The sequence below is a fragment of the Neophocaena asiaeorientalis genome, unplaced genomic scaffold (genome assembly GCF_003031525.2).
Source record: "Neophocaena asiaeorientalis asiaeorientalis breed wild unplaced genomic scaffold, Neophocaena_asiaeorientalis_V1.1 scaffold124, whole genome shotgun sequence".
NCBI classification, from domain to species: Eukaryota; Metazoa; Chordata; class Mammalia; order Artiodactyla; family Phocoenidae; genus Neophocaena; species Neophocaena asiaeorientalis.
The window spans coordinates 15,116,970-15,134,028 of NW_020174135.1; the positions used below are offsets into that span (position 1 = coordinate 15,116,970).

The 17,059-nt window shown below is 44.1% G+C and overlaps 1 protein-coding gene across 1 annotated transcript; it reads right to left on the minus strand.

The window, feature by feature from the left end:
• Positions 1-208: 208 nt before the first annotated feature.
• SEC11C (SEC11 homolog C, signal peptidase complex subunit) lies at positions 209-15,339 on the minus strand. The gene is made up of 6 exons (XM_024754935.1): positions 14,903-15,339; positions 7,696-7,805; positions 5,560-5,709; positions 3,279-3,398; positions 1,256-1,313; positions 209-409 (listed from the first exon to the last, which is right to left on the minus strand). The coding sequence occupies exons 1-6, from the start codon at positions 14,987-14,989 to the stop codon at positions 356-358; spliced, it is 579 nt and encodes a 192-aa protein (XP_024610703.1). The 5' UTR covers positions 14,990-15,339; the 3' UTR covers positions 209-355.
• Between the last annotated feature and the right edge of the window lie 1,720 nt (positions 15,340-17,059).

Genomic DNA, 17,059 nt, shown 5'->3' on the forward strand with positions numbered 1-17,059 from the left:
TACTATGAGAAGAATTTTATTTTTGAAACTCAGGTGTTACAACTATATCACGTTTGGACTATACATTATCCCACTAGCAGGCCAGGTCCAGAGACGGCCTGCCTGATTCTTGAAGTGCTGCAGACCCTCAAGCTTGGTTTAGAATGATTACCACGAGAAGCAGAGAGATTGAGCACATTCAAATCAGAGTCCACAAAAGAAAACAATCTTCACTGATGAATCGTTTATTCAAACAAGACAAAAACGTCTCCACATTGTTTCCTTTTATACAGAAAGTGGAACATTGCCAATATATTAGCTTTTCTCTTTTTAAACAGAATTTATTTCTGTCTGGTCCCAGGAATTGCCTTTCATTTTAGGATTCACGTTTTAGTAACACATATGCACCCATTACAGCCAAAAGAGCGTACTGCAAAGAAAACACAGTGGAAAATTACCGTGAGGACTACAAATAAATTTGGTCTATAAATGTATTCAGATAAAGTCTGGTCAATACTGGACTGAGGACAGGATCAAAAGATGACCTCTTCCACATGCTTTGTTCTCAAAATGAGCTGTTCAATAACACATAACAGTTAAAACTCCCAAATATATGGATGGACCAAGGATCACACACCCAACAAACACTGCTAATGTACTACTCATTCATGTGTAGGTTTCCTACTGTGTTTCAAGTGATTAAAAAAAAATATGGGGGCTTCCCTGGTGGCGCAGTGGTTGAGAGTCCGCCTGCCGATGCAGGGGACATGGGTTCGTGCCCCGGTCCGGGAAGATCCCACATGCCGTGGAGCGGCTGGGCCCGTGAGCCACGGCCGCTGAGCCTGCGCGTCCGGAGCCTGTGCTCCGCGACGGGAGAGGCCCCAACAGTGAGAGGCCCGCGTACCGCAAAAAATATATATATATATATACTTATGGATACTATTTTTGTTGAAGTTGGGAGATAAGCATTACTGGGCTTATTGTATGACTTTTTTCGTATGTTTAAAGATATCCATAATAAAAAGCAAAAAATATACAGGTGCCATTTTAGAACACACTATATAAACATAAAAGATGGAAGTACTTACTTTCAATAATTAATTTCAACAATTTAAAACTGATAATTTAAATGAGTATATGAATTTGTCATTAACTACAAACACTCTGCAGAAGAATTAGCTAGCAAAACATTCTTAACAGACTGCATCTTTACAGTTGCATGTGTAAAAGCGCCAGTATTTTCTTAAAAAATAAAGACGTACACATAAATTCCTACCTTGAATTTTGGATAGTCGTTCATTATTATGGTGACCATACCAACATATGGTAAAAACCTAAATTGTGGGATAAAAAGCCAGAAGTGTAAAAAGTGTTTGTAATATAATGACAGCAATACTTGAAAACACTATAAATCAGCATAGGAAAAAGTCTTCCTTGGGAACAACACTGACTGGGGCCATAAAACAATATTCACTCCTGTCTCAGAAGGTTTTATTAGTAAAAAGCATTAGCGCTAACAGCCAGGACAACTTTTTAAGAAGGCAAATTAGGATCTAGAGATGCTACTTGTCTTCACTTGCTGCATTTCACCCTAACAGAATGAAAATAATTAGTTGAGCCACCTGTACAACAGAAAGGGCAAATCGAGTTCTTAATTTTTCTTAGTAGAGATGTAAGATTCAGATAGCCTATATATAAACTGCTGTGCGAGAGAGCTTTGAAAGCACATGAATAATTACTGGATTGGCCAAAAAGTTCGTTCGGGTTTAGATCTTACGGGAAAACCCGAACAAACTTTTTGGCAACCCAATAGTTTGTAACTGAAGGAATCCTCATCATTTTCATTGCACAGCACTTTTCAGATGTAACAAAAGAAGTCGGTTGGGCAGTGGATACAAATGTGAATCCCGTAATTTATACCCAGACATGATTATGATCCCAGAGAGGATAAGCCAGGATAAACCAGCCAATGATCATGCTGACAAAATTAATGTCAATATGGAATCAGTTTGACCCAAGTGTCAACCATGTCACTGATAGGAAACAAGGTAACACCCCCTTAGTACCCTCCAGTCTGCTTTAAAATCAGTAGCATCAACCTCTCACTTATACACAGCCTCTCACCAGAGTGTCTAGAAATACAGGACTGACCAGCTGCAGGTCTCTGTCATCTCCCTGCAGCTATCCAGGTGGGATTATTGCAATAGAGGAGAAATGGTTAAAAGGTGAGCAGAGGGAGGAAAGGGGTCGAAAGAGGCCTTAAACTACAAGCTGATGAATAAAGCTGCATCTTAGAAAATGGTCACCAGTGTTCTCCAGCCTTACACAGCTGGTAGGATTTCAATAAAAGGAGACATTTCTAGAAAGGGTTAAATATAAAAAGGGTCACCAAGAGATGGGGAGAATCTCCTTTTTTGGTATTTAATAACAGGACAGACGCTCTGCTGTGTCAATCAGAAGCAGAACTCATGGCTGGAACAATTATGCAAAGGTGGGTATTAAAAATTTTATCACAGAACTTTTCTTAGTAGTAAAAACCAGGAGATAATCTAAATGTTGACCAAAAGAGGACTAGTGAAATCAGTTATGATTCTCAGAGGAATACTATGCAGTCGTTTAAAAAGATACAGGTGTAGGGCTTCCCTGGTGGCGCAGTGGTTGAGAGTCCGCCTGCCGAGGCAGGGGACGCGGGTTCATGCCCCGGTCCGGGAAGATCCCACGTGCCGCGGAGCGGCTGGGCCCGTGAGCCATGGCCGCTAAGCCTGCGCGTCCGGAGCCTGTGCTCCGCAACGGGAGAGGCCACAACGGTGAGAGGCCCGCGTACCGCAAAAAAAAAAAAAAAAAGATATAGGTGTAGATTTGACACAGAAAGCTATTTGCAACTTTCTGTTGGGTGAAAAAATAAAACTCTTCTATGTAAAATTATATATGCATATACACATCTATATAGGTACAAGGAATACCTAGAATATTCACCACAGTGTTACACAGTAGTTATTTCTGAAAGGATTTCTTATAATTGTTATTTAAAATCTATAAATAATCTCTAGGTGAGGATTTATTTCAAACATAGAATTAAACCCATGATATAGATAGCATACTTGCATTCAGCTTTAGATTTCAGGTCCTTAGGAAGTTCTGAATTTTGTTTAGTCTTCAGTACAAAGTATAACTGCTTACAACTCTCCTGACGTATAATCTTTGTAATGTATAATTCTATTAACCTTGGTTTCTTTGTTTCTAAATATTTTTCTGGTTTCTGAATCTTCTATATAACTTAAAAGTTAATCCTCACTCACCCTCTGGCTCTCCCCACCACATCCTTCTTTTCGAGCCAGTTCTGGCCTTCTTTGTACAAGCCTCTATCGTCAACTTCATTATTATCTCCTTTAGTCAGAAATTTGATGTCTCCATTATCTCTGGAAAGCAAAACAATATCCTTTCAAAAATTATTTTCAGCACAGCATCGTTAGAATAGTATTAGCTTGGCCAACACTTCACAGGCAGATATGGGCATTGAGAAAAGCAGTCAAAGATAACTTGATCTTTCTTGGTCTAAGATGCTTGCTGGCAGACAACCATTCAACTAAAGCACAAATCTAATGACAATTATGTAGACTTAAATTCTAAAACACTTAAGTTACCCTGATAACCAAAAAGCATGGCGAAGCACAAGGGCACCAGGAAGGCAATGCTTAGCGCCAGCATCTGTTTCCATCCATTCTTCATCCCCACGGACCAACTGGTTAACACAGATTATATTCCTCTTCACTCGACACATGAACTTGGTCCCAGATTACACAGATTTGAGCACAAGGTAATTCAAACACAAATGTGCTCTTCGCTCTCCTCAAGCTTATTTTTCCTTACCAAATGTGGGATGTGTTATAAGGAAATAATGCCTTATTCCCTTCACCACTGAGCAAAGTGGATTACAATCCAGTTTGCAAACAAACAGGAATTACAAACGGCATAAAACCGCTGTGTTAAAGAGACGGGGGGGATTCATTTTAAACGTTGTAAAGTGTGCTTACACAGCCTTGATACTAGAAACACAGTATTATAGCCTTATAGAGCTATAAAGAGGGTCTTTTTTCAATAAGACAAATGAGAAAATGCACTAAATCATTTGATAAAATATTAAAAGCCCACGAAGATTTGAAACCACGCCCAAAAGAGCGAGCAGATTTGCAGCCATGGTTATAAAATAAATTAAGAGTAGAAAAACCCGGGCCATCTCTCACAATTCACGAGAATTACAGCAAAGCATCATTATTTCCTTAACTTTGAACAATTTCTCATCTTTGTTTTTTTATTTTAATAATATATTTTATATAACTCAATATATCAAAAGTATTCCTTCAACATATAATCAATGTAAAATTATTACTGAGATATTCTCTGTCTTTTTTTGGTACTAAGTCTTTGAAACCTTGTGTATATTTCACACTAGTTACATTTCAAGTGCTCAGTAACCATATATTGCTGGTGGCAAACTCATTGGCTAGTGCAGCTCTACAGGAAATGCACAATTTCCCATCTTTGGACATCGTTATAAAATCAGGTGAGAGTTCTGTCGCATCATGACTGAGCATATTTCTTCATCGGTAAGTTAACAAATACTAACAAGGTAATGTTAGTGCAATACCAGTGTTTTAACACAAACTGAAACATCATTCTAATGTTTAGAGTAAAATGAAGTGAATATTTTTAGTATCAAACATCTTTGGGGAATACCTGGAAGCAGTGAATGGAATGAGAATCTCATACCAGAAATGTACAAGACACAAACACACACACACACAGAGGATGAGCAATGCTCCATTATTTAAAAAATACAAATATATATACCTAACTTTAATCCCATAACTCATGCAGGTAAAATGCTATACTAAGCTGCATAAAGGTAAATGAATAACCACATATGTAACGTTTTCACTAATCACGTGAATGTACTCTCTCATGGAAACTTAATACGTTTGAGCTAGAAGTCATTGTTTCTGGTTCCCAAGAAGTGTTTTAATAAGTCGTCACTGGCATTTAAGGAAAAGGCAAAGCCATTTGTGGTGGGGAGAATTAATGCAGGATATGCAATGATCAAATCATGGGAAGAGATGGGGGAAGGAATTTTTATTCATCCAGGGCTAATATTACTGCTGAGAATGCCAGTTTGTCCAAAGTGACACTGAGAAACAGGTAGCTTTCTGCATTTCAGAAGATAATTCTCTTACGAAAATTATCCTCAATTACCATGAGATTTGATTTTCTTTGAGACTCCTTCAAGTAACTAATATTCTGCAAGAATACATTCCAGCGTACATTGTGCAGCAATTCAAGTTTTTCAAGTGCTTTAGTAAACATCAGTTCATTTCATTCACATAATCACCCTGTGAGTTACTGTGGGTAAAGTATTATTCCCATCTTACAGACTCAGTTAAGTAGCAGGTTCAAAGTCACCCAATTACTAAATGGCAAAACTAGGAACATAATCCAGTGTTTCTGCTACTTTCTAATCAACCATTCAAACTGTCCACAGTTGTGTCTACAAAACAAAACCAAAGAGAAGTAAAGCCTCTTTACTTTTCATGAACTTTGATTACTCTGTGAACTATTGGAATATCTCGGCCTTCGACTTTAAAAACAACGATTTCACCAGCCCTAATCGGGTCTTCTCGGAAATTTGTTAGGAACAGAAGGTCGCCCCTGTGAAAGGCTGGCTCCATGCTGCCACTGGAAAGAAACACAAAGTCACATCAGAATTATGTTCACACCAGGTGAATATTTCAACCCATAAAGAATACAACAAACATACCACTTAGAATATCCGTTTTCATCAACAGTCAAGCAGGTCTCTGATATAAAACAAACCAAAGCAATTTCCTTCTGACGGCTCAAGGTGATAATGGTGAGAAAGGGAACGATTTCTTCTTGGATTTGAGTATGAAAAGGGCACTAGCGGGTCGCTCTGCAGTTTGTATTAGGTAGAAAAAGAACTAAGAAAAATGTGGACTCTTTGAAGTAAAAGCCAATGATGGCTAAAATGCTTAGGATAATTTCTTCATCTACTGCTTCATCTTCACTCCTTTGACAAAATTCCTGAAGACCCGCAGTGGGAAGAAGTTTCTAGAAAACCATCTCAGTCTGTGATAACAAGGACAGCAGTTTTAAAAAAAAACCCCTGAACCAGTCTCAGAGGCAGGGTGAATACACTGTAGTTTGGCAGCAAGAGTCATTATCATGCCCCATTAGGAAGGCAGTCCTTTGAAATGTTTCACTAATAACAACTGACACTTGCTTTCCTCGAGGGCCAGGGATTCCCCCAAGGTCACACATCCCTCGTGATGTCAACAGTTTATGCTCACAAACCAAATTGCTTTAGAATTGTAAAGGATGCTTTAAAAAAAAAAAAAGTCCCCATGTACTGCAATTTCACAATAATCTCTGCACGCAAGTGTGTCTGTGTGATTGAAGAAGGGATGGAACACCTCGGACCGAGTTCTGGCTCTGCCGAAAGTAACTGTGAGATGCGGGTGACTTGGCCTTATTGGACCTCAGCTTCCATATTTGTTGGGCCCATCTCAATTTGAGGGGCTTAACTCTTTCTTTTTTTCAAAAGCCTTAAAATCCTTTCTTCAAATGAAATCTTACCAGGTAAAATATAGTCACATAAAGTACATAAAAGTGGAGCTGTCACAACCGAAGCAAGGCTAAGGTGTCTATAGTCCGTGAGCTTGGTCACCTTTTCCCTCCTAACCCATCCACCTGGACCCTAGGGCACCCCTGGAGCACAGTGTAAACACCAGTGAATTAGAGGCCCCCTCAGCCCTGTGTGTGAACCATGCCATCCTCAGGCTCCTAAGTTTATGCATATGCTGCATCTCTAGAAGCAGGCCCCTTGGCCAGCCACAGAAGGGTGGCCTGGTGAAGCCCAGGCCAGAGCTGTTGCCCCATCACGTGACAGCGGGGCCCAGAGGAGGGAAAGGGCACTGGCTTGGGGGCCAAGAAGCCTGCGTGCTGGTTCTCCCACTGTGGCCAGCGGTGACCCTGCCCGCGTCACTGCTCCAGCCCGCTGCTCCCCCTGTGGAACAACAGGGCTCCACTCCCCCTGCAGGGAGACTCAGCGATCTAAGGCACCGTGAGCAGAGCATCTCCAAGCACCTAAGGGCTCACAAACATGCTATTTAATTTCAAGTTGATTGCTAAGTTTTCCCCTTGGATGACCTCATGGCTCTGGGAAGTTAAAGTATAAACTGTTCTAAGACGAATACACTGTGCTTTCTATGAGTAAAAGTCTTGAGAGTCTTGAGAAGAGAGGAGTCAGCTACCACAGCGCTGCTGAAGAAACCTGAGCAAACACCAGACACCATGCTGGGCACAGACTCCCTGCCCACGCGGGACAAAGAGAACCAAGTAAGAGCTTTAAATTACTTATGTTTAAAAATCAATGTGTACACAAATAATGCATTATTACTATCTTATTAAAATGTCATTTAACATGGATTAAAACATGAAAACATGAAAGTGAATCACATCACACTGGACCACAAGCATCAACATGATGAAAGGCCTCAACTGTCTATTGAAAACGATTTTTCAACAAAAGCCAAAAAAAAAAGAAACCTTCTCAAAACAGATATCAAGAAAGAAAACTCTAAAACTTTATCCAATTAAAACACTGAGTTTGGGTTGTCCGTGCTGCCGGCTGGCAGGACCCACCTCAGCACCACCACGATGGGACTCTCGCTGCCAGTGAGGACGATCAGGCCCTTCCAGATCATGAGCGCAGAAGACACAATCATGGCGAAGTTTAAGACCTGGTAATAGAGCTGGAATGAAAAAGGCCAAACCAAAAGTAAGAACCGGTGACAGAATATTCACTAACCCAAAGCTTGTTTTAAAAAAAAAAAAAAAAAGCTGTTATTTTAGGACATGAAACTAGTTCACACAAGCTACAAAATTAGGTAGAATTTCAACTTCCGACCATGGAATGCCCATGTATCTTCTCTCCTTCCATAAGAGAAAAGGAAAAAAATTAAAAACCAGAGTAATCTGTGGGACCTGCTTTGTTAAGGCCTCTGTACGACTCTTCTTACCTCTCCAGAATCCCCCAGAACCTTCAACCCTGAGGGGACCCACCACTCAGGTTCTATGGCTTGGCCTCCCGCTCTAGCGCAGAGGGCGGAGGTCTAACCTGAGAGCCCCGACATGCCCACAGCTCACCCAGGACTCCTCAGCCCCACGGCCAGAAGGGTCCCAAATGAGGGTGCAGAATCCTAGCCTTACAGCGCATTGTCCTACACAAGGTTATTCTGCATCGGAAATTACAATTCAAAAGTGAACAGAAACTGTAAACACCTAGATGTTTAGGGTTTTCATAAATGTTTTAAATGATGAGCATCAAACATTTGGTTAAGAACACGGCAGGAAGGCCACCCGAGTCCGCATCTAGTTCTAAGCCGCCCTTCGCTCCACCGGAGGCCACGGAGGGCCCACAGGGCTGCCCGCCCTCACTGTGCCCCAGGACGGCTCCGACTGTGGCACCTGCCTCGGCCTGCCTCCAGCACTTGCTCTGGGTGATCTGAAGAGCGTGGATGGCCCACCCAACACTCTGGTGTCTCAATTCCTGGGCCTCCTCGCCTCCAATGACCCTCTCCCTCCACCTGAACCGTCCACTCTCAGCAGCATACCTGGCCCTGAAACTACTCAATCCCCCACCACGTCTCTAGCTCAAGGAGCCCCTCCACCCGGGCACGTGAGCCTGCTCTTCTGGCCTGTGTGTTCACCTACACGGCCGGACTCTGGCCTTCCAGGGGCCTCCACCACCCACTTCCGTCTCTCCACCCTCGGCATGCAGCGTGCAGCCCCCATGAGGCCTGGCAGCCGCCTTACTCCAAGACCTTCTGTCTACCCCTCCAGAGAAGCTTCCAGACCTCCACCCGCGAGGGGAAACCTCTGAGTAGAGTCGGAGAGGACAGCTTGGGCTCTAACTGCTTCTCAGCATTTCCGCCCATCTCATTCATTTTAGCCCCACCTCCCCTTCACCCCTCCCGCGCATTCTGGAGACACCTGGAACTGCCAGCCCTTGAGTCCTGGAGGTGCCTGCAGCGTAAGCAGTGGAGACGTATCCTCCACGCCCCCCCACGTCCCCCCACTGCTGCTTCCAGCTGTCAGCTGCCACTCTTCTGTTTTCCAGCTTCTAGTATTTGATTGCTCTTGTTTCCCTTTCTGGGCTTCCTATCTTGGAGTAACTGATGACTTTTTAAAATCCCTTTACTACATATAGTTTTAGTGGTGTTTCAGAGCAAGTGAGTTTAGGTAGGTTAGATCCCGTCTTAACTACCTGCCAGCTTTCCAGAATATCCTCTGGAAGTGAGTTAGGAGCTAGGACTCAGATCACATGGCTCTGGACAGTACTGTTTTCCTCAAATATCCATTTTAACTGAGACAGAATGCAGGGTTATGGACTCTTCTTGAGGATCGAATACAGTGTTAAGCACAGTTTAAATATAGTTTTAAATAGTCTTAAAAACGCACAAGGCCTGGAGAAATGGGGGCTGAAGACACTCAGGCCCAGGAGGCATGTGGCAGGTGGATTTACACGGTTCTGACTTCTGAAAGTGTAGACCAGCCTTTACAGCAGCTGTTCTCAAACTTCAGTGTGCACTAGCATCCCCGCGTGGGGCCTGAGAATTTGCATTTCAAACAAGTTCCCAGGTGATCCTGAAGCTGCTGGTCCAGGGCCCACAGTTTGAGAACCGCTGTTCTCTACCATTGGTTCTCAACCTTGGCTGCACATTGGAATCACCTGCGGAGCCTTTGGAACACGGTATATCTGGTCTCCATCCAAGACCGATGGAACCAATGGGAGGGGAGGGGTGCTGGCATCCCTGTTTCTCAAACGGCTCGCAGGTGGTCCTGATGCACAGAGGCTGGCGTACTGTTCTACACCTTCTCCCTCCCCTGGGCTTCAGTCTCTCCCACCTCCAGTCCTCCTTCCACCGCACATCCTCCGTAAGGCTTCTACACTCTCTCTTCACAGCCAAACCTCAGGAACTTCTACCCCAGGTTTCTCCCCTTCCTCTCCACCTACAGTCACCCCTCAGCCTACACACCCAGTCATATGCTCACTAAACCCAACGGACAACTGTCAGTCCTCACCTTGCTGACCTTTTGGCAGCTGTCAACACAGATGATCACTTCTACAAGCTCTCCGCCCCTGGCTTCCTGGATGGCACACCGTCCACCCTCCGACCACTTTCTTTCTAATCTTCCTGCCAGTTCCTCCTCCTCGAACTGGACCTTCAAATGCCGGCACTGGCACCATCATGCCACCTGCTCCCAATACTGAGATTTCCAACTGCCTCCCTGACAGTCTCGCTCGGATGTCTGTAAAGGCAGCTCCAACCAACACGGTCAAAACTGAACTTATCTTCTGCAAAAACGCTTCAGTGCTCGTGATCTCATCTCAATACATGGCATTCCCATCCACCCAGCTGTCTGCAGTCACCCCCCACCCATTCGTTCTGTCCTCTCTATCTTCTAAATATGTCTGGCATTTGTTCAGTTTCTTCTATTTCCATTGCCACCACGCTCATCTAAGTCACCAGCACAGCCCGTCGGACACTGCGAGAGCCTCCTAACCAGGCTCCCGATGTCCACGCGTGCATCTCCCGACGCGTGCTCCACGCTACACTCAGCACTGGTTTTCAAATGCACCTCTGGTCATCGGGTCATCTCTTTGCCCTGCATAAGGCTCTCTGATTGCATCCCACACTCCATGCGTGAATATGATCTCTAAGTCCCTGTCTGATATATGGCCTCTCCTCTCCAGTGTCAGCTAGTAAAGCTCACTGCACTCCAGCTCCACTGGCGGGCTCTGTCAGTGATTCAGAAAGCACACGCTCCTTTCCACTCCAGGACCTTCACCGGCTACTGTCGCGGCCCAGGAGGCTCTCCTTAGCACACCTAACACTCACTCACCTTTAAGTCCTACTTTAAACATCAGCTCCCAAGGGAAGCCCTCCCTGACCTATTAGACCAGGAGTTAGCAAACTTTTTCTGTAAAGGGCCAGGTAATACATATTTTAGGTTTATGGGCCTTATCATCTCTGTTGAAATGACTCAACTCTACCATTGTAGTGGGAAGGCAGCTACAGACAATACGTAAAAGAATGAACATGGCCGAATTCCAATAAAACTTTATTTATAAAAACGGGCAATGGGCTGGAGTTTGCCAACCTCTGCTATAGACCAGCCTGTGTCCTCCTGCTATATATTCTCACTGCATCCTGTATTTCTTTATACCATCCATCACCTTGATAATTATGCATATAATTATTTAATGCATCTTTCACACTAAACTGTAAGTTCCACAAAGGCAAGGATCATTTCAGCCTTGTTCACAGCTGTGCCCCCAGTGTTCAACACAGGCCTGGGAAAAAGTAAGTATTCAGTTTGTTGAATAAATAGTGAGAAATACACGGTGGGCACATATAAACTAGTAGTAAGAAAAACACTAAAATCGCAACAACAAAAAGAAGTACAAGCTTAAAACTATTAATATTCCAAAGAAGAAACACAAGTGGCGAATAAACACAAAGTGTTTAAACCAAATCCTGCCTCCCCCTTGCCCCTTTTCGGCCTAGTAAATGTAAAGGGGTGTGTGTGTGTGTGTGTGTGTGTGTGTGTGTGTGTGTTTTAATGCTAATACTCAGAGCGTGGCAAGCATATATTCAAGTGGTGGGGATGCAAGTTGATATAACCATTCTGAAAGCAATTTAGTGTCAAGCATTAGTATCAAGAGGTTGCTCTTGGCCCAGTAACCCTACTTCTAGGAATTCAGTTTAAACCAGTTTAAACCTAAAGGCAGATAGGGAATTATGGCCCAAAGATACTTATCACAGTCTTATTTTTAAAGGGAAAGGGAAATAAATGAGCAACAACAGAGAAATGACTGAGTAAATAACGGCAAATTACTGCACTACTGGAAACAATGAATAAAGAACTTTAATGGCAGAGGACCAAACACTCAAGACACATTGAGTGAAAAATGTAGGCTGCAGTAGGATCTCCACAAACTGTTTAACAGTTTATAAGGCAAACACAAGGAGACCCCCCAAGATGCTAAGAGTCTATCTTAGCATGGTGGAATTATGAATGATGGGACTGTCTTATTTAAACTACTTTAAACTACTCTCTATTCTTTAAAATTCCTATGGTGAGCATAGATTAATTTCAAAATCTGGGAGGGGGTAGGGAAGTATTTAAAGGAAGAGCAATTTGACAAGATAGAGGCCGTTAAAATAATCATTTTGAAGAGTGTGACAAAACATGAAAACCTTCTGATATGATAGGAAGGAAAGAAAAGCGAAGCTCAAAACTGTCTCTTGCTAAAATTACAACTGTGTGCAAGTATGTAATTTGAGGTAATCGTGAAGGTTACGAAAGTGGGGACAAAAGGTGCATTAAAATAACTTATTTCGATGTAATAAATGAAAATAGGATAATGAATGTAATTCAAAATTACAGTTACATACCATTTTTTTAACTCCTTGGCTTAAGTGTCAATAGCAAATTATCAAATTAAATTAAATTCCCAGGAGAGCAAAAAAGGAAACTGGAGTGCCAAACGGACATTGTTCAAGTGTCGGGCTATAACATGTTAAACGGTTGCTTAAAGTAAAATCAGCCTTGCTAGCCACGTCAGCCTGAAGCAGAAGTTGTTCACTGGCGTTCACGTTCAAAAACTTCGCCACCTGCTCTGCTTGACCTAAAGGATTTAGTAAAGAACTGTTGTTCCATTATGAACTGCAGCTCTGATTAGGAAAGCCCCAAGGCATGGTTTTCTATAGAGACTGCCATCTTTATACACGTTTTCAAACCACCCGGCTCCACCCTGATAAAAGAAAATTATACAGTATTGCCACTTATCTAATAAAGACCACGTACTGAGAATATATTTTCCAGTATGATTTTCTATGCTTGAAAAATTCATTGAGAGGAAATAAAATCAATTCCTAAAAAAAAACTTCTCTGAGCAAGACATTTATTTGCTCAAGAGACAGCCAATTATATAGAAACCTAACAATCAAGCTAACTGCAAAACCACACATCACCCTTCCAGCACCCTATCTTTAAGGGACCTAGTATCTAAGTCTAGGACTGAAATCCTGGAATCTAGAAAATGTAATTTTGATGGAACTACTGACAAGCTGATTGGAAATATACACCCCACATTTCACTGGTGCCTTTTCTTATTGTTCATCTTTGCCTACCAACTCTGTATGCTTGGCACTTAATCATCCCAGCAGAGTTTAGAAGCAAGCTCACAGTCTTTGTCAAGCAAAGATAAAATAGCCAATGTCTACGGGTTTTAAACAAACGTTTCAGACCAGATATTGTGGCTGACAGAGCAGCAGAAATGCCAGTGGCTGTTTTTCTTCCTCTCTTGCTCACTGCAGAAACAAAGAGTCCTTGTTTTTGCATGTGGCTCTTTCCTTAATTAACTGTAAGCAAGGGCAGCAGAAAAAGGAGGCCCCTCTTCCAAGACTGGTGGAGCGAGCATGCCTGACAAGGTGTCACAGGATGCTATTGTGGAGGGAAAAAGAAAAAAGCAAAAGGACAAAGCTTTAAAAAAAAAAAAAAAGGACAAGGAGGCAGCAGATTTGAGCTTCTGAATTTTAATTAGAAGACTAGCAAAATACAGACAATGCAACCAGCTACTAACGGGCCTTATCACTGAGAGTGGGAATATACAGAGCTTTCAAAAGGCAAACTGGCTTAGCGATTGACAGATTCACCAGAAGGCGTTCACTGATAGTCTGCAGTCGGTAATCGGTACCAATCTTAGAGACATTTTTAAAACCTACCCAATTAAGTCTAGATTTTTAAAGTAAAGCTCTACTTCCTGGAGGGTTTTCTTGTAAACCACATCAATGTTCAGGGCATTAGCTGTTGGTTTTTCCAGCTAGTGATAATCTCTGCCACAACTCATCTTAATCACAGAAATTCCCAGGAGCTCAACTGACGTGCACACCTAGAAGCAACCAGGTTCTCAACACAGTTCATGAGATTCAAGTCACCAAATTCCCCCACGCTACTGCACTAGTCTGAAATTCTACTCGGAAAAAAGAGAGAGGGGGACGGGGTCGGGCTAAGGAGAGGCATAAAGGAAGTCTTCTTCCGAGGCCCTCTCCCAGAGGGGTGAGAAATCAACTCCAGTCGCCCAAAGACCCCACGCCAGCTGCCTCCGATATTCAAGGTGCTGCCAGACCACGGAATCCAAGAATGAAGTTAGAGAAGACATCTGGAATCCCTTTGGAACACTGATTCAGTCCACAATGATGGAGCACCACCAGTGAGCTCTCCCGCACGAGGAGTTTTATTTAGTCCCAACGCCTGGCCAGGAAAACACTCCCAGGGATGGGAAGAAACCGCGTCGGGAAGCATTACTGGACAGCTCCCATCGCTAGGAAGTTCTCCCCTTTTGCCTGCTTTTCTGCCACTTCCATCCGCGGGCAGCCTCCTTCAGGACCTCAGGCCTCAGAAACCCCCCCGAGAAATCTGTTCCCTTTTCCACGGGACGGCCCTTCAAATACGTGCAGAAGGCTGTCACTCGCGGTAGAGTCATCTCTCCCCGCTTTCTCAACCACACGACCTCCAAAGGACGGGGTTCCTATTCTCTTCTCCTTCCGGGCCACGCTCCCCTAATTGCGCTTTTGTCTGTGCAAGAAAGTGCCCACACGTGGGTCTGTGCGGATTTGAACCCAGGGCCTCCGACAGCCCAAGGCGGGAGCCTCGGGTCGCCACCGGCCCCAGTCGCGGGGCGCTGTCCTTGCGGGAGCCCCATCCGGGGAGCTCCGACTCCCCGCTGTCTCAGCCGGTCGCGGCTTCCGGACGCGCCCCCCACGCGGGACTCTGTTACCTGGCGCTTGTTCATCTTCCTCAGATCCCCAAAGATGTCCAAGCCGGACGCAGGGAGATGCGACCCCACGGCGCCCGCGCGTACCATGTCGGGCTCTCTGGGGGCCGAAGCGGCCCGCGGTCTCCGGGCGTCACAGACAGCTGCGGAGCACCGGCCAGGCCCCCGCCCAACGGCCTTGCCGGCCACGTGACCTGAGACTCGCTCGGGCGTCTGGGAATCGTAGTCCTGCGAGTCTTAGCCACCAGTGTACCTGGAAGGAACCAGGAGGAAGAAAACTACCACTCCCAGAATTCCGCGGGCCGAGAGCCTCGTCCAGTGAAGACCCAGGACTCCCAGAGACTGGGGCGACCGGGCTCGGGAGCCTCGTCTGACCCTTACGAGGGAACGTCGGGGAGCTGGTGATGCTGCATATGGCTCGGCCAGCTCGGGGAAGTGACTACTCAAGAGCAATCGAATTCCCCAAGACTCTGGTCAGGCGCCAGGAAGACACCTAAAGCCCTCGGTATTCACCTAGCCGTGTATCTAGGCCATTGGATGACTGCGACTAGGGAAGGCGGGGCTTCTGCACTGGGGCAGGCTGTGCGGACTAGGGGAGGAGTCTAAACATGGGCTTGGCGGGTGGGCGGGGCCTGGAAGAGGCGGGAATTTTGAAGCCTCCGAGTTACGGGCTCTGCAAGAGTAACAGGATTTGAAAGCAAGGAAACAAGAGAATACAATGATGTATCCTCTGATCATAGCTGTGTCGCAACGGATGTTAACTGAATGAAAAAATAGCCAATTAATTTTATGCACGAGGAAACAGAAGCCCAGAAAGGTTAAATGACATGGTCAAGGTAAAGTGGCAGAGTCTGGAATAGAACTCAAATTTTTAAATTTCCAAATACTGGATTATGGTAATCCTGATCCTAGATTATATTTAGTTTATTCACTCACTCATTTATGCATTATTTATTTCATTCATTTATTCGCAAATTTTTTGGAGCATCTACTGTGCACCTGGCCCTATTCTAGACACAAGAAACAATGAACATCTAGCAGCGGGAAACATAATAAATAAGTAAATTATACAGTACCTAAGGAGCGGTGGTGCTATGGAAGTAGGAAAAGCAGATAAGAGAGAGGAGAAGCTCTGCGGGAAGGGAGCAGGTGGCAATTTAAAATAACCCACAAGTTGACTTACCAGGAAGCTACTGAAACGTACACTTCAGGACACTTCACTTGCAGAGGCCCCTTCCGAAGCCTTGAAGAAAAATGGTCATGTGGTTTTGTAAGAGTTTAAAAAGCAGTATATTTGGGACTTCCCCGGTGGTCCAGTGGTTAAGGCTCCACGCTCCTAGTGCAGGGGGCCCGGGTTTGATCCCTGATCTGGGAACTAGGTCCCACATGCTGCAACTAAAGGTCCTGCACATAGCAAAGAAGATCCCATGTGCCACAACCAAGACCCGGTGCAGCCAAATAAATAAATAAATATTTTTTAAATATTAAAAAAGCAAGATATTTGAATTGCTATTGGTTGATTCCCATTTCTTTGCATTCCAACTTCCCCTCCATCATACTTCCCTTCATGCTGGAGGGACAAGGAACATTTTGAGGATCCAGCTAAGGAGAGGTTGAGTTGGAGATACATTTAGTTTGGGTTAGTAGATATATTTCTGTGGTTCATGGCTATTTCCTGTCATCGTTTTGTCGGAATGGCTTCTAGGAATACTACCACCTGCTGTACCAATTCACCTGACATCGTGGCAGGAAGTTGCACTAGAGGTGGTATCCTGATATGAGGGTCTCCTACAGCACCTGGCCTTGGAAGTATGTGGATAATAGAAAAGAAACAAGGTTTGAGAGGTATGGAGCCAGAAGCTAATCTGCATAAAAGTTTTCCAAACATCAGATGTATAATATACAATTGTCATCAGTCAATCAGGAAGATAGGGTGATCATTAAAACCAGCACTAACAGATGCTGGAACCAAGATGGTAGAAATGAAAGTATTTAGATGTGTTCAGATTCTGGATATATTTTGAAGGTAGAGTCCTCAGGATTTTTTGAAAGAATAGATACAGAGTATGAGAGAAGAAAAGAAGTTAAGGCTGACTCCAAGGTTTTTAGCCTGAGGAACTGGAAGGATAGAGTTGCCCTCAACTGAGGCAAGGAAAGCTA

Coding starts and splice junctions, on each gene's coding strand:
- SEC11C (XM_024754935.1), bottom strand. CDS start 14,989: ATGGTACGCGCGGGCGCCGTGGGGTCGCATCTCCCTGCGTCCGGCTTG. Junction 3,399..5,559: donor GTAATCAAAGTTCATGAAAA/GTAAAGAGGCTT, acceptor TTTGCTTTCCAG/AGATAATGGAGACATCAAAT. Junction 1,314..3,278: donor GTGGTGGGGAGAGCCAGAGG/GTGAGTGAGGAT, acceptor CCCACAATTTAG/GTTTTTACCATATGTTGGTA.